General features: G+C 43.5%; 1 protein-coding gene across 1 annotated transcript; it reads right to left on the reverse strand.

Annotated features, from left to right (window-relative positions):
* Positions 1 to 863: 863 nt before the first annotated feature.
* Positions 864 to 19,924, reverse strand: LOC142740473 (collagenase 3-like). The gene is made up of 10 exons (XM_075849974.1): positions 19,781 to 19,924; positions 18,826 to 19,070; positions 17,302 to 17,450; positions 12,858 to 12,983; positions 9,760 to 9,921; positions 9,484 to 9,601; positions 8,777 to 8,910; positions 5,073 to 5,232; positions 3,322 to 3,425; positions 864 to 2,516 (listed from the first exon to the last, which is right to left on the reverse strand). The coding sequence occupies exons 1-10, from the start codon at positions 19,898 to 19,900 to the stop codon at positions 2,416 to 2,418; spliced, it is 1,419 nt and encodes a 472-aa protein (XP_075706089.1). The 5' UTR covers positions 19,901 to 19,924; the 3' UTR covers positions 864 to 2,415.
* Between the last annotated feature and the right edge of the window lie 541 nt (positions 19,925 to 20,465).

A 20,465-nucleotide genomic window follows, 5' to 3' on the forward strand; every position in this document is an offset into this window, starting at 1 on the left:
CATCAGACTAACAATACAGGATTGCAGATGTCATGTACCTGCACCTGCTTATGATATTGGATCTTATTACTGTTTGTCAGGATATCTATGGTGTGTTCAGATAGCACCGGTATCCTTGGGTGCTCGAGGTAGGGTCCCAACCCGGATGTAGGTTAAGAATTGTAGTCGGCACACCTTGCTTGTGTTTCAGAAATTATATTTATTGGATTCTCAAGATGGATGCCAGAGGCTATATGTGCGACGTCGACGTTTCGGTCGTTTAGACCTTCGTCGGGCAATGAGCCGTACTGGGGACTCGATTGAGGAGTATCAATAATGGGTAGAAGCGCTGCTATGATTAGTAATCGGCGGCTTACCGCTCTTCATGGGCGCCCATGAAGAGCGGTAAGCCGCCGATTACTAATCATAGCAGCGCTACTACCCATTATTGATACTCCCCAATCGAGTCCCCAGTACGGCTCAGTGCCCGACGAAGGTCTAAACGACCGAAACGTCGACGTCGCACATATAGCCTCTGGCATCCATCTTGAGAATCCAATAAATATAATTTCTGAAACACAAGCAAGGTGTGCCGACTACAATTCTTAACCTGTTTGTCAGGATAGTTTGTTCTTAGATTTAATCTGACTCTTGAATAAAACACGCTGCTGCAGACGCTGAGTAATTCCAGTTTAGGAATCAGTGTTTTGCTTTGTCAGCTTTCCCCATGCTGGGTTAAGGAAGGACACAGAAAGATTTGCTGCCAACGAAGGAGTCATATTTCTGTGTTGTGCTTTCATCAGAACTTGGCAGAGAACCCAAAGTGTCTTTAAAGTCTTTTTTTCTACTTTTGTGGCGTACACTCAAGAATTTATGAGAAAACATCAAAAACACAGTGTCTTTATTTTCAATTGCAAAACTACAAACACATACATAGGAGACATGCAAGTCATAAAAGCAGACCTATAGCCTGCCCACAGAAAAGAAAGCAGTTTTTTTTTGGACGAACCGAAAGCCACATTGTGGCAGCTCCTATTTCATTTAGTGTCTTCTCTCTTTTATTTCACCAACTTTGTTTGCAAACTATCTCTCCTACAGAAGGAAGGAAACTGTCTCTCTAGTGCCACCTAGCCATAAAAAGCCATAAATAGCTAAAAAAATATATATCATTCAAAATAAAACAGTAGTCCATTGCAATGGTCATAAAAGCCTTTGCTCATGGCTTAATGTCTGCCAGCAGTATCATAGGTAACAAGGGCTCTGCCCAATTATTTCTTCGGTTACTATAAGAAGAGCATAGACATGCTCTGATATTTGAAGAAAATTACAAAAATGCTATGGGAGGATGCTTTGATCATGAGGGTCTACAGTGCCTTTAAATTAAATCTTCACCTTTTATGATCATGATATTTTTAGGTCCAAAATTATATGCTGATGAATTTCTTAATATATTTATAGTGGTCTGAACTCCATTATTTTTAATTTTTTTTTTATACTGCGCTCCAAGTCCCCTGCATAGACATACAAGATAAAATTCTGGCTACCTGCAGCCACCACTAAGGGAGCTTAGAAGCGTATTGCATACTGTGTTATTATCAACTTTAATAGTTAGACTGTGTGCAATAAGCTTGTAAGCTCCCTCTAGTGGTGGCTGCACGTAGCCAACATTTTATCTTTTACTGCTATGTCTATGCAGGGGATTTTTAACTCTGTATAATAAAAACGGAGTTCTAACTCTTATAAAGTTATATTAAGAAATGAATCAGTGCACAATTTTTAACCTGTTTATATAAAAATACACAAAATGGTATTCAAGGGTGGATATGCTACCACAGTTAAAGAGGTAGGGAATGGCATGACTTATAACTAAAGCCTTTTATACATGGTTGTCAGGCAGCACATACTCAAGTCTTCAACTCAAGGACACATTGGTACTGGGCTGAGACAGGGAGGCCTGGCAGTTCTCTACATCTTACCAACATATTGTTTAGATCTTAATAACAAAATGTTCAGATGAAGGACATTAATTAGAATATTATATTATCAATTGGGTAATATACACTTCAAAGACGTCAAAAAGTGGAGCTTTGCTTTAAATTTCAGAGTTTACCCCTCATTGTCATGGTCATGGCACAAAAATTAGCAAAGTACAGTACTTCAGTCATTATTTCCTAATAAAATAAATGGCAAAATATTGGATTCTTGCAAATTGTAAAAACATAAATAACAAACGGCAGTTATACCAACATTCTAGAAAATAAGAGGGAGCAAACAATTCCTGTAGTGTCTGTGCATCCTACAAACTGAACCACAATACAAATGTGTAATATTCACATTAAATCCTGTGTCATATAAATTATAAGAGTAAAGTACAGATTCCTGGCAGTAGTTTTTACAGATGACTCTCTGCCATGATGGGCACTGTTATGCCAAAGATTAGCACCACAGGATGGAGTTGGTCTTCAATAATCTGGTCACTTTCTTACTCCAGATGCTGTATTCGAATTGAAGGGGTCCATTGAAGAAGTAGATATAACCTACAATAGAAACAGATATAAGTGGTGACAAAATCTATAAAAAGATAGCACACATCAGACTCCATCTGCGTCTTCTACCACTACCCTTATTTAGAATCCTTTCTGATTGCAAGACAGCTTTGACTCACTTATTCAAGTCCTAGTGAGTTATCGCTCTTTTTATTTTATATGAGAAAATCGAGGTCTTAGGGTCAATCACTTACCCCGACCACTGGTCAAATATCATGGCCAATAGTGCGGCACCTCCTCCACTCCTCTCCTGTCTAGACCATAAGGAGCCACCAGAACTGGGTTGTCTCACATGACAAAGACCATAATGACTTTAAACCCCATCTAGAGCAAAACCTGACTACAACACTTTGTATATAGAGTTCCCAAATTCCATCCTGTTTGGAACCAGCATGATTCTATATTAGCAGTTTTTTCTGGATTGTTGGAGTTTTTTTTTAACATACTGAGGTGGTGACCTAACACGCATCCTCCAAGTAATCATCAGTCCCGCCAAATGTTTTCCTGACTTTTTTACAGCCTACCTAAAGATTTGAACCATTGGCATATACCGTATGATTTATATTTGGCTTGAGAGTCTTGGGGTATATTTCATGCCAATGGGTTTCTAGACCATTTGGCCCCAGATTAAAATTTAACCATAGTTAATTAAATTAAATGATCTTAAATTAAATTACTAATTTAACATTTAATACATAAATTGTCTAAATAAAGAAAACATTCAGTGAAAATATAACTAAAATAATCATTAGAGTTAAAAAGATAAAATCAAATAAAATGGAAACCCCATAATTACCATTTCTTTGATAAGCAGCGTCAACCTTTTCCCCAATACCCAAAAAGTAATCAGTAATCAGCCGAGGGTACCCTTTATCCATACTCATATCTTCTTCATCATAGCTGGAACAGAGAAGAGGATTGATCTTTTTATATATTTTTATTAACAAAATTGTAGATTTGTTCTTGGCTGCCTTCGCTCTTGAACCTGAGAAGTTGGCACAGGTAATTTCCAAGTTTAACTTATAATTGCGCACTAGGCTAGAGAGGCATCTGTTATGAATACAGTCGTGAGCACAGAAGCTGATGAATCTAAAATTATTAGTTTTGTACTGTTTGTATTTTTATGTTTTTATACCATGAGCGTCAATAAAAAATGATTGCTTTCAAAAACTCACTGGCCTGCTGCCATCACTGCGTTGTCGAGTCATATGCAGCTGTATACAAACTGGACCCCCTACTGGTGCCCATACATTTTTACAAGTAGCTTAAGATACAAGTTCTTAAAAAAGCACTAGCCAAATAAAGTATATATTTTTTATACAATTTAAGGCTTTGTTCACAACTTTGTCGTGGCTTCCTTTTACAATGGGAAACAGAACACAGTGCCGAATTCCTTGTATGACGAATACCACCGGTGCCCGATGACCCATTGACTCATAATGGGGTCCTACAAGATAAACATAAAATAAGTCTCCCAATAAAAAGAATAGCTTGGAAGTCCAGGAGTATCCAACAATAAATAATAAAGTCCAATTTCTTAAAAAATAAATGTTTACGATACTTTTTGTACTCTACCAGCAACCTAGATACTAAATAGGATGATAAGTGAAATTCTACACGCCTTACCAGGGATAAAATGTCAATTGATTCCCGTTGATATCCTCTTGGACATGCGCCAAGTCTTAAAAAGTCAAGATGTTAATCTCCTCACTATGAAAATGAAGCGACAGAGAGGGACAGAGCCCAGTAAAGCTTAAAATTACAAGTGACCTTTTTCAGGCCACCTTGAATGGCTTGATGCCCCAGAAAATGCCATTCAAGGCATAACTTGAGTTGGGTGTTTCTATCTGTATTGCCACCTGGATTTTATTGTATTATATGCTGGTTTTACTACTTGTTTTTGAGTATGATCAAAACTCTAAAAAAGTCAATTGGCTTTTTTAAGCTTTACTGGGCTATGTCTGTCTCTTTCAAAGTGAGGACATTAAGTTTTTGAGACTTAGTGCATGACCAAGAGGATATCAAATGGAATGAATTGACATTTTATTCCCGGCAAGATGTGGAGGATTTCACAGCTTAGTTTATTTTAGAATCGGGTTCATCGTTTCCGTTGTGGTGTTCCTCGTTTTGGCAGGAAGTATTCATGCAGGGCTATTCTTCCTGTCAAATCTGATGGAATCTGTGACAAAAGCTCCCTAATGGGGTTGTCAAAACGGTAGAACAGTCCAGCTGATCACAAGGTTTTACGCAGCTGGAACCCGCCCATAGAACAGCTGTAATCTATGCAGCAGTTGTTAAATTCCCCTGCAGCACCGCCACAGGGAAAATTGAACATTACATGCTGTCCATTGAAATCTGTAATGGACAGATATTAAAGGTCCTCCAGAACAAAAGGCGCTCTTTGTATCCACTCTGGCTAATAGATGAGGGTCTCCTCCGTCTTTTAGCTCAGAATTCCCTCCTAAGGTATTTGCACTGTAACAAGTCATATAGTTATTTCGGAAAAGAAAGTTGTAGTACAACTAATATGGATGGTGGTTTTCCTACCTCCAATATTTGTCGCCAGTGAAGAAATATGTTTTGCCATTAGCATCATTATGAACAGCTGCATCTATAGACTTCAGAGTTTTTGGAAAACCAAGTTCATATAATTTTTTAGGATAGTCCTCCATTATATCATATCCGTTAAGAGCCCAGAACTTCTTACCTAGAAAGGGAGGATTAAAATATCTTAGACAACAGCCTATAACAACTTTTTCAGAGGTGGGATGCAGGGTAGATTAATTAGGTGGCTGCCTAGAATGCCATTCACAAGGGTGCAATTTATGTTTTTTGTTTAAAACAAAAGTAGGTAAAGGATAGAGTCAGTAGAGAAGCTGCAGGAGTCAGTGGACCCCACTACAGATATGTGGTAGACTGGCCAGCTAGCCCTGCATTGAGAACTGTGCATGTCTTGAGAAGATAGGGATGAAGGGAAATGTGTATGTATATATACAAATACAAATATGTATTATAAACAAGAACACTAGGGATTGGTAGGGAAGAGGGGAAACAGGAGGCAATTAAATAATTATTGTCTATCCAACAGCTATTATAATAAACTTTTGGGAGGGGGCGCATTCCGAAATCCCTGCCTTGGGCTCCAAGAGAGCTTAACCCACTTATGCTCTCTATGGGTGTGAAAGTTGGAGAATAAAAAATAGACACATAAAAAGTATTGATGCCATTGGCAAATGGCATTGGCAAGGACTTTTATGATTACTATGGGTGGCAAAAAAAACTTTAAATGATCTTTGACCAGAATGTGTGGGGCTGTGTCAAGCTTCATCTTATTATGGGCAAGAAAACACCCTTGACGGATTCAAGAGAAAATAAGAAGAGGAAGACCCAAAAGAAGATGGATAGTGGCAACTACAGAAACCATGAACATGCTATTGAGAAGCCCATATGGAGACAGCACATTCTGGAGAAACGCTATTCACATGGTCACCATGAGGAAACCCATTTGTTGCCACTTAATAAAAGTTCTAATGTTTCTAGTAACAATAACATAGTAGGAAAGCGACATAAGCCACACAAAAGAAGGTAAAACTGAACTTCTGGGCATTTTAATTGATGGCCTATACTTAGGATAGGTCATTAATATCAGATCGGTGGGGATCCGACTCCTGGGACTCCAGGCGATCAGCTGACTGAAGGGGCATCTAGTTACAAATATAGCATAAATGACAATGCACAAAAGTGTAGATATGATAGAGACAGACCATGCGGCTGCTATGGGGCCCCTTGAGAAAGGCCGAGTCTGGTTGATCCCATCCCATTTGCTACTGGGACGACTCAACTCTCTAGAGAAACTACATTATTGGCAAACAAGAGAGTGAAGAATTGACTCTAAGGCCATGGAAAGAGCATGGAGGTGTAAGCCATGTACCATAATGGGAGCCTATTTTGTTCTTGGCTATGAAACCTCCCCTCTTCTGTACCATGTGACCATGACGTCACGTGAGGAAGAGCCGGTGCGGAAGAGCATGGAGGACTCCAGGTGAGCAGCAGAGGGGGGCCGTAATGTATGTGTGTTGCATTGTACTGTCTGTGTTTGCAGAGGAGAGGGGAGAGGGGGGGCTTTAAATTACAGTCCCCCCCCCCTCTCCTCTCTCCACTGCAAACACAAACTGCACGATACAATACATTACAAACTGTGGGTCGCGACCCCCTGGGGGATTATGTGGGGGGTCATGAATTGCTCACAGAGGTCCCGGTTCCAACTGTATTTGTGTCCTCAGAATGCAGATCCAGTTGAATTTAATGCTGGAGCAAGGAGCTGACGGCACCTTCCTCCAGCATTCACTGTGCCATGAGCCACTAGCGTCTCGGCACAGACAGGCGCGATGTAGTGACGTCATCGCGCCTGTCTGCGCCTAGTCACTCATAACATAGGGCAAAGGAGGAGAAGGATCTCCTCCACTCGTTGTGGGAACAGGGATAGGTAAGTAATTTTATTATTTTTCTATTATGCACATATGGGAGCATTATACTGTATTGGGGGGGGGGCTGATATGGTGGCAGCTATGAGGGGCATTATACTGTGTGGGGCTGCTATCAGGGCATTATACTGTAATGGGGAGCTGATATGGTGGCAGCTATGAGGGGCATTATACTGTGTGGGGCTTCTATGGGGGCATTATACTGTATGGGGGCATTTATGGGGGCATTATACTGTGGTGGGCAGCTATGAGGGGTATTATACTGTATGGGATCTGCTATGGGGGCATTATATTGTATAGGGGGGCTGATATGGGGGTAGCTATTGGGGCATTACACTGTGGGATGACAGGTATGGGGGCATTATACTGTATGTGGTGCTGATATGGTGGCAGCTATGGGGGCATTACACTGTATGGGGGGCTGATATGGTGGCAGCTATGGGGGCATTAAACTTTAGGGAGACAACTATGGGGGCATTATACTATGTGGGGCAGCTAAGGGGGCATTATACTGTGTGTGGGGCAGCTGTAAGTGGTATTATACTGTATGGGGCTGCTATGGGGGCATTACACTTTGGGGCAACAGGTATGGGGGCATTTTACTGTATGGGGGGCTGATATGGTGGCAGCTATGGGGGCATTACACTATGGGGAGACAGCTATAGGGGCATTATACTGTATGGGGCAGCTATGGGGGCATTGCACTGTGGGGCAACAGGAATGGGGGCATTATACTGTATGAGGGGCTGATATGGTGACAGCCACGAGGGCATTACACTGTGGTGGGACAGCTATGGGGGTATTATACTGTATGGGGGGCTGATATGGTGCAGCTAAGGGGGCATTACACTGCGGGGAGACAGCTATGGGGGTATTATACAGTGTGGGGCAGCTAAGGGGGCATTATACTGTGTGGGGGCAGCTATGAGGGGCATTATACTGTATGGGACTGCTATGGGGGCATTATACTGTATGAGGGCATTTATGGGGGCATTATACTGTGTTGGGCAGCTATGAGGAGCATTATACTGTATGGGCTCCGCTATGGGGGCTTTATACTATGTGGGCAGCTATGGTGGCATTACACTGTGGGGGTAACTAAGGGGGGCATTATAATGTGTGGGGCCTGCTATGGGGGCATTATACTGTATGGAGGAATTTATGGGTGTCTAATACTGTGTTGGGCAGCTATAAGGCGCATTATACTCTAGGGGGGCATTATTCTGCATGGGACTGCTATGGGGGCATTATACTGTATGGGGCTGCAATGGGGGCATTATACTGTGTGGGGCAGCTATGAGGGCATTATACTGTATGGGGTCTGCTATGCGGGCATTATACTGTGTGGGGCAGCTATGGGGGCATTGTACCATATGGGGGCAGCTATGGGGGCATTATACTGTATGGGGGGCATTATACTGTGTGGGGGCAGCTATGGGAGCATTATACTGTATGGGGAAGCTACGGGGAGCATTATACTGTGTGGGGGCAGCTATAGGGGGCATTATACGGTGTGGGCATCCATGGGGGCTGTTGGGCAAGGTGGCTGGGCATGGGCACGGTAGGGGTCTTGTGGTGTTGGGGAGGGGTAGGGGGGCCCAAGATGAATTCTTGCACCAGGACCCATGAGCATTTAGCTACGCCCCTGATTGTGGCAATGTTGTATTATTAAGCTTCGGCAAGCTTCCCATCCGGCATGGGGGAGAACAATATTTCAGTATGGGATTGGTTTATTGAACAAAATATAATAGCACAGTTTATGCACACCTCTAAAAATGTATATGAGATCCTTCTCTGGATATTCATAAGCAGCATCAATTTTATTTGGAAGCTCAGGCCAAAAAGACTTAGTCAAAACTAACTCTGCATCTGTCATCTGCGGATGAACCCTCCAAAAGAACCTGGAGAAAGAAGAGAATAGAAAGTATTGAGATTTAATAATCTGATTAGTGTCAGGAGCATACATACAAGGCCCCGGAGAAAATGTAGTCTTACATTCTAATAAATAGGCTATTATGTATTACATGTCTGGGCTGTGTCCTCCACAGAGTAAGTCATTCTTATTTAGCAACTCTCCATTCCCCATTCCCATCACAGACAGTCCCTTTAATATGGTAACTGGCCTTTTAAGACCCCTGTAGACATTATTTTGCCAGGGGAAGACACAGTTAGACATGTAGTATTTCATGGCGGTCATTCAAATCAATGGCCATCCATGTAACACATGGAAGGTCCGGGTCCGCCAAGGTGAAAGCAACATCTTGTTAGTGGCTCTCCACTCTGGCTCATAGAGTGGGGTCTGGAGCGCAGGACTCCCCTCAATTTTGTTTATATGCCCTAATATCACATAAGGACAAGGGTTGTTATAATGAGATAACCCCTTTAACAGCAATGAATATACTCATATATGTTTATATTTTAATTTTTATTTAATTATCCTCTAAAATGAGAAATTAATAATAGGTTCTACCAACCTGTCTTTAAAGATAAACTTTTCTCCTCTGAGTTCAGTGATTGCATCGATCGCTAGCTCTGGGTCACACTTTTCAGGTGTTTTAGGATGTTTTGGGTTTGGATCTCTGTTCCCAGGCCCTAGAATTGATATAAAGAATAATTGATTTTTGACCCTTTACATGTACAGTATATGTATCGTAGTACATGGTCAAAGTTTTCAAAAAGATCATCACATCTTAGGCCAATTTTGCTGAACTCGCAAGCATTAAGAAGAGAACATAAGATGCTCCACTCACCATATAGTTCTTGAATTCCTTGTACATCGTCATCAGGAAGAATAAAGCTGGTGGTTTCTGCATAACTATAAACTGGATACATCAAGGACCCGGGATCTCTGGAATGGTCAAGTCCCAAAGCGTGGCCGAATTCATGCGCAGCAACAATAAACAGATTGTACCCTGCAGAAGAGTAACATTCACTATCAATTATTCATCTCGTCCAATGGAATTTTTTTCGGTGGTAGTTATTTATTTCTAACTGAAACCCTTCAACTATCTTCTTTGTTAAAGAGGTTTCTAAGGTTTCTCACACGCCTAAAGTTTTTGGGAAAAACGTTGCATTTTCGGTGGCGTTTTTCCTACCTCTTATTTCTGTGTTTTTATTTGGCCAAAAATGTTGCAGCCAGATATTAGGCTAAAGTCTATAGTGAAATATAAAATGAACTACAAACAATTATTTTATATGTTTGTAGCATTTTGTGGCTTTTTGATGCTTTTTTTTAATCAGTGGCATTTTGTTTAAAATGCAGCATGCTCTAGGTATGGTGTTTTTTGGGCGTTTTTCTCATAGGCTTCTTTAAAGGACTTGAAAAATGCAGAATAAAAAAATTACAAATTTAATGAATAAAAAATATGACACCAAAAACAATTAAAAGCGCTGAAAATTCATGGCGTTTTTCATTAGCAAAAAAACAAACCAAACAGGCAGAAAAAAAAGCGTGTGTTAATGAGGCCTAACAAAGCATTTTGAGAAATTTTTTAAAGCCCCCCCTGTAGATAACGCCATACAGTCCCCCCTGTAGATAACGCCATACAGCGCTCCCCTGTAGATAACGCCATACAGCCCACCCTGTAGATAACGCCATACAGCCCCCCCTGTAGACTGTATGGCGTTATCTACAGGGGGGACTGTGTGGCGTTATCTACAGGGGGACTGTGTGGCGTTATCTACAGGGGGGACTGTGTGGCGTTATCTACAGGGGGGACTGTGTGGCGTTATCTACAGGGGGGACTGTGTGGCATTATCTACAGGGGGGACTGTGTGGCGTTATCTACAGGGGCACTGTATGGCATTATCTACAGAGGGGGCTGTATGACGTTATCTACAGGGGGACTGTATGGCGTTCTCTACAGAGGAGGCTGTATGGCGCTAACTCCATACAGCCCCCACTGTAGAGAACGCCATACAGCCCCCCCTGTAGGGAACGCCATACAGCCCCCCCTGTAGGGAACGTCATATAGCGCCCCCTGTAGGGAACGCTATACAGCGCCCCCCCTGCAGGGAACGCCATACAGTGCCCCCCCTGCAGGGAACGCCATACAGCGCCCCCCTGCAGGGAACGCCATACAGCGCCCCCCCCTGCAGGGAACACCATACAGCGCCCCCCCCCTGCAGGGAACGCCATACAGCGCCCCCCCCTGCAGGGAACGCCATACAGCGCCCCCTCCTGCAGGGAACGCCATACAGCACCCCCCCTGCAGGGAACACCATACAGCACCCCCCCCTGTAGGGAACGCCATACAAAGCCGCCCCCCCCTTGCAGGGAACGCCATACAGCGCCCCCCCGTAGGGAACGCCATACAGCGCCCCTCCCCCCTGTAGGGAACGCCATACAGCGCCCCCCCTGTAGGGAACGCCATACAGCGCCCCCCCTGTAGGGAATGCCATACAGCGCCCCACCCCCTGTAGGGAACGCCATACAGCGCCCCCCCCCCCCAAAACAATGCGACCTATAGTGTGTCCTACAAATAACATGCATCCCCACAGGATAGGGGATACATGTGTGAACGCTGGCAGCGATAGGGAGAACGGGGGACTGAAAGTCCCCTGAAGTTCTCCATGACTAACGTCTGACTTTCGGCATCTGCGCAGCTCAATAAAAATGAAAGGAGCGCTGGTCACGCATGCGCACAAGTGCGACCGGCACTCCATTCATTTCTACGGAGATGCCGACACAGACCCCGGAAGTCCGAAGTTTGTGATGGAGAACTTCAGGGGACTTTCAGTCCCCCGTTCTCCCTATCGCTGCCAGCGATCACACATGTATCCCCTATCCTGTGTATATCCTGTGGAGAGGGGATACATGTCTTTTGTTTAATGGCAGAGCGGGGAGATACCTCCCTGCTCTGCCGTAGTGTTCAGTGGCGTCGCGCTGTAGCAGCCATAGCGGCTGCTAGCGGAGCCTGCGGCCAAGGTGGGGGCCCGTGCTGGCGGGCAACACGGGCCCCCTCATGCCGCGGGCCCCGTAGCAGTCGCTACTGCTGCTACGGCGGTAGTTACGCCACTGTATGCATGGCTATGTTTTCAGTGTAGTTCTCACACACAGGTTTCCATGACTGATTACAAAGATGATTTGGCTCTCTCCACTCCATGACCCCTTTGTTAAAGAGGACCTGTCAGCTCTCTTGACTACTTACTCTTTTACTAGACACTTATATTCCTCATGAAATATCCATGCTGTACCACATGTTCTTAAAACGCTGCGTTGTGCCGTTCCTCTGTTATTACACCTGGAAATGTATTAATAAATCAACACTTGGGCATTACCATTCCCCTTGTCAACAAGGTTTCGGCACTGATTGGGCAGTGTGAGACTGTGTAGGGGCATACCATTTATTTAAACATTTCCAGGAGGAATAAGAGGAACGGCACAAGAGAAACTCTAAGAGAAGCTGCTCCAAAATTGCTATTTTCTGGAAAATGCAAGTATTTGCTAAAACAGACATTTCAGCAAAGGTGACAGATCCTCTTTAAATACAATGAGGGTCCCAGGGGGTCCCAGGCTCTTCTTCAAGGCCCCCACCGATGTGACCAGAGGCAGTTTTGAAATGTAAGCTTTTTTGAACCAACACTAGAATATAGACATATACACTAGGATATAGTACTAGAATATATACATGAATACATCTGAAGATTTATCATTCTATATTTTTAATGAGATTAGCGAACCTGTGAAAATTTGTTTCGTCTGGACTGAAGAACATTATCTCCGGTGACACTAGTCTGGATTTGTAGGCTGGAATTTAATAGACTTTGCCCATTGAGTTTACTAGATCCATGTGATGAAGTTCTGTACAATTTCTACTAGAGTCGAGAACTGAACTAGAACTGTTACCTTTAAAGTCATTCGTGAAAATTTCATCATCATCAAAGTGAGTGTCTCCTCCAAGTTTGTCTCCTGGGGGAAAGGCATGAGCTAGCAAACCATTAGGGCCATCAAATGGGTAGTAATCACCATGCTCTGAAAAGAAAAGAAGACATCAGCACCCAAAGATATATAAGGGACCTGAGGGAGGGGTGGAATGGGGTAAAAAAATAAAATTCAGTGGAGTTTTTTTGTGGTCCTGAAGACAAGGGCTGCCTAGGGAATGACTATGACATCAAGTCTGCCCCAGGACCTTCACAGGCAGGACAACCTGATGATCTAACCCTCCTTTAGGCACATGGATAGGCAATTAGGCATATTTAACCTAAGCCTGTTAGGGGTAGTTGTTGCTCATTTTTTTTTCCTTTTATCTGTTAAATAATTTATTACACTGCTTTAAATGATGGTGATCCAAATATAATTAGCAGCTACTTTACTGTTGTAATATGCCACCTGTTTATCTCTGGCACATTATGCCTGCTGGATTAGGTATGACTAATGTTTTCAGGAATTATGGTAGAACAATATTTTGTTCCCTAAGAAAACATGAAAATCTTAATGTAAAGTGCTGCTGAATATGTTGGCACTATATCAATAACGGTCATTATTATCCTTATTATTGTCATCCTCTAGAGACTGGGTTTAGTTCTGAAGTTTCCAGTGCTCTGCATTCGACATATTACAAATATGAGCATATCAGCATATTACGTCTCCACGGCCGTTCATTTATTAGCAATCCTCAGGCTTAGAAAGCGGAAGAAAAGAGTGTAAATTCTTAGCTGTGGTTTCAGTGGTTTTGTACTCAAGGCTTCATATCTGTGAGGGTTAGGTGTTAGCGTGCGAATCACACCACATTATTTTTATTTTTTTGAATATTTCCAATTGTGGGCCTCACAGTGCACTATTATGCCACGTTCACACAGTGCAGATTTGATGCAGATTTTGCTTGTTTTTTTGGGGGTTTTTTTTACGCCAAAACCAGGAAGGAAACTAAACAGAAGAAATATATAAATTGAGGCCTTAAAGTGTCTCCTCTCCTGGATCCAATTTTGGTTTTGGCTGAAAAAATGCATGTAGAATCTGCATCAAGCCTGCACTGTGTGAAAAAAGGGTCACAGAATAATTAAGGGTCACTATTATTTCATCTTCTCTGCCTCTCCCGTCCAAGGTTTGAGGTGCTGCTGGGAGATGTGGCCAGCTTGTTAGGTGGTTAAGTTGCCATGCCCAAAGTCTCTTCTGCAGAAGTCCTATTGTTTAGAACGGGAGCTGTGTAGCAGAGTTGTTTCCTATCTGACTACTGCATCCAGTGGCGTAACTACCGCGGTAGCAGCAGTAGCGGCTGCTACGGGGCCCGGGGCTTGAGGGGGCCCGTGCCGCCAGCCGACACGCCCACCCAAATGCCCGGTGGCGCCGCTAGCAGCCGTTATGGCTGCTACAGCGGTAGCGCCGCTACTGTGGGGCCCCCGACGCCGAGCCTTACACAGGCCCTCTCATCATGCCTGTAGGTGTCGCTAGCACCGGAGGGGGCCCCAGTGCTAGCGGCAGCCAAATACATGTATTAGCACTGAATGGCCGGGCATGTTCCGTGCCTGACCATCCAGTGCCTTACAATGACACTGATTGGCTAGCGGCGCGATGACATCATCGCGCCGCTTCCATGCTTGGAAGGTGCTGATTGGCGGGGCAAGTCATTCTGCCCCGCCAATCAGCGTCATTGGAGGACGCTCGTTCAGCTCCTGCAGACATGCTCAGAAGAGAGCATGTCTGCATCGCCAGTGAACAGCGTGGGAACCGGAGAATGTGAGTATGTCAAGTTTATTTTTATTTTTCCTCAAAAATGTGAATGGCATTTTCTATAATGGGGGGGTCTATCTACAGGGGGGGGTCGTCTTTATGTGGGCTATTATATATAGGGGGTCTATATGTGGGGCAGTAGCTACAGGGGGGTCTATATGTGGGGCAGTAGCTACAGGGGGGTCTATATGTGGGGGTGTGGGCCACTATATACAGGGGGCTCTATATGTGGGCCATTATATACAGGGGGCTCTATATGTGGGCCATTATATACAGGGGGGTCTATATGTGGGCCACTATATACAGGGGGGGTCTATATGTGGGGCACTAGCTACAGGGGAGGTCTGTATGTGGGGATGTGGGCCACTATCTACAGGGGGGTCTATATGTGGGGCAGTATATGTGAGACACTATACAGGGGTGGGCTATATGTAGAGCACTATCTATAGGGGAGCTATTTTTTAGGGTACTTTCTATAGGGGTGGGCTATGTGTGGGACACTATATACAGGGGTGGGTTACCTGTGGGGCACTAGCAACAGGGTGGCTATATGTAGTGCACAGTCTACAGGGGTGGGCTATATGTGGGACACTATATACAGGGGGAGCTATATGTGAGACACTATCTACAGAGGTGGGCTATACGTGGAGCACTAACTATAGGGGAAGCTAGTGTAGGGCAGCATGGTGTAGGGCAGCACGGTGGCTCAGTGGTTAGCACTATTGCCTTGCAGCTCTGGAGTCCATATGTGGGCACTATCTACAGGGGGCACGGTGTGTGTGTGTGTGTGTGTGTGTGTGTGTGTGTGTGTGTGTGTGTGTGTGTGTTTGTGTGTGTGTGTGTGTGACAGTTATATTTAGATGTGTTGAGAATTTTAACTTCGTTTATAGGGCAGAAATGTTTTAAAAGTGAGAAGCTGAAGACATCTAAACGGAAAACTGCAGAAATGGGTCATGGCCGGGAGAAATCCATCATAGATGTCTGAACCGGAGGGAGAAGAAAAGAACTAGAATCTGAGACGTCACCGGTGAGTCACTTAATGTAAATGTTTATTCTGCCTCTAATCAGTATTGTAGTCACTGTATGATCTGCAGCGAGATGATGGGTGGTATGATTTTTTTTTGTGAAACCGCATCTCCCAGCATATCCTTACCATTGTTCCGGCCATGCTGGGAGCTGTAGTTTTACACCGTACAAACCTATACGCAGTGACGTAACTACCGCTATAGCAGCCGTAGCGACTTCTACGGGGCCTTCAGCATGAGGGGGCCCGTGGCACCCGCCGACACGGCCCCCTCCCATGGCCGCAGGCTCCGCTAGCAGCCGCTATGGCTGCTACAGCGCGACGCCACTGAAGGGGTTGTTCCTACAAAAGACATGCATCCCCTATCCACAGGATAGGGGATACATGTGGGATCGCTGGGACGCCCAGCGATGAGGAGAACGGGGGACCGAAAGTCCCCCCTAAGATCTCCATGACAAACCTCGGACTTCCCGGGTCTGTGTCGGCAGCTCCGTAGAAATGAATGGAGCGCCGGTCGCGCTTGTGCGCATGCGTGACCAGCGCTCCTTTCATTTTTATTGAACTGCGCAGACGCCAGAAGTCCGAGGTTAGTCATGGAGAACTTCGGGGGACTTTCGGTCCCCCGTTCTCCTTATCGCTGCCAGCGATCACACATGTATCCCCTATCCTGTGGATAGGGGATGCATGTCTTTTGTAGGACAAACTATAGGCGTTTTTTTTTTTTGGGGGGGGGGGCTATATGGCGTTATCTACAGAGGGGGTCTGTATGGTGTTATCTACAGAGGGGGTCTGTATGGCGTTATCTACAGGGGGCTGTGTATGGTGCTATCTATAGGGGGCGCTGTGTGGTGGAATCTATAGGGAGGCACTATCTACAGGGGGGGGTTGTGTGATACCCAGCAGAGGGGGGGCCCCAGTCAAAAGTTTGCTATGGGGCCCAGTCTTTCCTAGTTACGCCCCTGACTACATCTATTGAAATGAATGGAAACCCTAAGAGGAGAAGTTTGCATTCTCTTGTCAGTCCTTAGTTCTGTCAAGTGGGCCGTACCTCCTCGAGTACTAATCCAAACCGGCACAAAAGACACATGACTATGGCAGTAATGTACTCAAGACTGACGGGTATGGAGAATGGTGAGAGGTGATCAGGAAGTGTTCTATATATTTTTATTTCCAGGTGAACAGGTGGCAAAAGACAGTTACCCATAGCCCCCAAAATGGCTGCTAATAGTTGAAACTACTACCCCAATTACAGTAGGCAGAGCAGATTGAGCACATGCACATCTTTTATAAACGGGCAGAGAAAAACCTCTATTTCTGATTATTATTTCTTAGGAATTCTTGTATTGGGACCTTCAAAGGTGTCTCCATTATAATGAAACCATTTTTAGGAACATCTCGCCACTAATCTCATGTATTTAATGCATAAACCACTGATTTACATCTAGGTGGCCCTACAGGCTTTTTTATCCAAATCCAGAGGGCAGTGATTTCCATTATATTATATTATATTATATTATGGGATTATATATATAGTTCTGTAATACATTTAAAGTGTCTTTATACCTAAGTTTCATTGTAATTGTAATATCTTCTTACCTTTTTTTCCAAAAGAAACCATAATATCTGCAGTGCCGGACCGCAGTCTGGTGAAATTTAATGGGGTGACATCACTCCACACTTTCAGTGCCCTCTTAATAGCTCTGTCCACATCTGCAGGTGGTAAATCTGGGGTGTAGTTTACAATTCTAGGAAATAACACATAATACATTTCAGTTAAGGGAGAGTACACATTTCCCAAACAGGTATATTAAGTAAGGAATTAAACTCTGCAGGTCACGTCAAGAAGCTGAAGGGGCATAAGAAGTTTCAGGTCACCCAAAAATGAAAGGTACTCTCCAAGTCCTGTGGGCAGACCAAAATGGTGTTCACCGTTGTTAATTTTAAAATAATTTTTTAGGTATTTTTCCTAACTTTTTTTTTTTTAATTTTGTTGTAATAATTTTTGAGTTATAATGTGGGCTGAGATGGTGAATGACATGGTATGATGGCTGCAAAGCTTTCTCCTACTCTACTATCAGCCAAGTGCCAAACCTAATTGAGATGAACCAAGGGACCACTGACGATTCAGGCAATAGGGCAGTGCCCAAGGGCCCATTGTCAGTTACTATATTACTTAAAATTTAAGGGCTGGGCCTGCAAAAGAGTACAAGGCATAAATGCTACTCAAATTCAATTTACTGACCCAAATCAAGTGTTTCATGGCAATAGAGGTTAGTAAGGGGACCACAAACTACATATCCCTGAGGGTCCAGATCACTCTCAGGCCCCCCTGAGCTAAACAGTTATCTGAAACTGATTGCTACTTTAAGGGCGGATTCACACGAACGTGATTTTCGACCGTGCAACCCGCGTGGTTTTCACGCGGGTCGCACGGACCTATACAAGTCTATGGAGCAGTGCAAACAGTCCGTGAGTTTTGTGCAGGGTGAGTCCGCTGCGTAAAACTCACGACATGTTCTATATTTCTGCGTTTTTCGCGCATCATGCACCCATTGAAGTCAATGGGTGCGTGAAAACCACGCATGTCACACGATAGCACTTCCGTGCGAACAACGTGATTCGGGCAACAGCTGTCAAAGTCTGAATGTAAACAGAAAAGCACCATGTGCTTTTCTGTTTACAAACATCCAAATGGAGTGTCATAATGATGGCGGCTGCGAGAAAATCACGCGGCTGCGCATTATACACTGATGACACACGGAGCTGTTAAGTGCCTTTTGCGCACACAAAACACTGCGTTTTTTTGCACACGCTCGTCTGAATCCGCCCTAATAGCAATGTATATGAGGTTGTCATTAAGCACAACCATAGTAGCCAGTCGACTTGTTTCAGATTACGTAGGTCTTTAACTTAAGTCAAAAGTGGTAGAAAGGGCAAGGAGACTTAGCATTACCCAAACCACATGTTTTCTACCTTTTACTACTACAGTCAGATTTATGCAAAAATAAATATGGCTGAAGAAATTATTTAAAAATTCAATATACAGAGAAGTCAACAATACAGATGTGTTACCATATACATTGGATAAATACAGAGGAAGGTACGTAATTATAGAGATACCTGTAGGTGATATTGTATCTGGGCCATTTAAGTGTCCTTGGGAAGAAGTTGTATTCTCCTATATCTGGAACCCCACATCTCGGCTGTTTCATAATGTCCAGAGTTTCTTCATTCAGTTTGCCTGTCACATCCAGGCCAAAGAAGGCTTGCATCTCCTTTAGCTGGGCCGTCACACTGTTAGCTCCGCTCTTTCTCAGAATCCCGATGGGGTTGGATGGAGATCTGTACAAAGTGCTTAGATATTTCTAGGAGCAAAGTCAAATAAACTTTAGTAGAATTGAATGGATATACATGCAGTGGTATACACAGAGAACAGGGGGCTTTAAAGCAACAATAAATATTAGGCCCTTTTAAGCTGCTGCTTGACACCACCACACAACCGCCCTTGGTGCTTTTATCCTATTTTTCAAATACATTGTTTCCTTCCTTGTTTGCTAACAAGAAAAATAGGGATGAGACCAACATAGAATATACCCTTTATTTCCAAGCGCTCCCATAACAGCCCCCATAACAGCCATATGGGCTGCCTCTATCGTACACATTTCTGCCTGTTGCCCTCTAATCAAATGAACGCTAAGGTTTAGCCATTAATATGATCTACATTCTTCCAGGTGTGTAGGCCACATCCAGCCACAGACTAAATTGAGAGGTGGTCAGCTCTTTCCATAACTCCTATAGTCTTGAAAAGGGAAAGGCACGCACATTAGTCGTTTCATCCAGCCAAAGGTTGGCCAGGAGACCCCGATTGGTGGGAGTCCTATAAAATATGGATAAGCCATAAATGTCTGAGATTTGAAAACTCCTAGTAGTTAATAATGGTAATAAAATTTTTTAATAAGAGATACCATAACAAAAGCAAATAGGATACCGAACTACACTATATACACTATAATCTTAAAATGTAAAATCTTCTGCACTGAGAAAGGCAGATACAATGTAAAAGAACCATACAGACCTGTGCAAATCGAACATCTTTCCCAGTGACTTCAGAGCTGTCGTCCACAGGAATAGGGATGGAGAAACTAAAGCCAAGACTGACCGTCAGCACAATAAATGCTAATATTGTAGGTGTCATGTTTGGTTTCTTATGCCCTGTACCTCTACTGGCAGCATATGAGTCTCCTTATATAGTGTAAGATGCATGAGTCACTCCATTGAGACATGCTAAAACTTCTAACCAATGGATGGTAAATATGATTATTCCCAAATCCTCCCAGAAGACATCCTGGTTTGTGGTGTGGAACAGAAAAACTTCTACATCTGTGCCCTACTAAGAGGATATTTTAAAGTAAACATGCCCTCAGCAGATTTGTGTACGGGAAGTACCGAGTTGCATAAAGTGCCACAAGATGCTGGGTTTTATTCATTAGTTTGCAAAATAAACTTTTTACTCTTTGAAAGTTAAAAAAAAAAACCTTGAAGGAAAAGATTATTGTGGACAACTCACCGTAAGCAAGAATCTTGTCCAGACAGCAAGTTGTCACAAGTTAACAGGAAGTCAGAGATAAGCATAAGAGAATTTATAGTACATTAAGGTTTATATTAAAAATAGTAGATAGATAGATAGATAGATAGATAGATAGATAGATAGATAGATAGATAGATAGATAGATAGATAGATAGATAGATTATTATTTTTA

This window comes from Rhinoderma darwinii, chromosome 2 (genome assembly GCF_050947455.1).
Source record: "Rhinoderma darwinii isolate aRhiDar2 chromosome 2, aRhiDar2.hap1, whole genome shotgun sequence".
Lineage (NCBI taxonomy): Eukaryota > Metazoa > Chordata > Amphibia > Anura > Rhinodermatidae > Rhinoderma > Rhinoderma darwinii.

What these genes read in the sequence shown, in the direction of transcription:
- LOC142740473 (XM_075849974.1), bottom strand. Translation starts at nt 19,900, where the DNA reads ATGACACCTACAATATTAGCATTTATTGTGCTGACGGTCAGTCTTGGC. An exon ending in GGTTTCTTTTGGAAAAAAAG is followed by an intron (nt 12,984 to 17,301) that starts GTAAGAAGATAT and finishes TTTTCTTTTCAG; the next exon opens with AGCATGGTGATTACTACCCA. An exon ending in CGCTGCTTATCAAAGAAATG is followed by an intron (nt 2,517 to 3,321) that starts GTAATTATGGGG and finishes TTTCTATTGTAG; the next exon opens with GTTATATCTACTTCTTCAAT.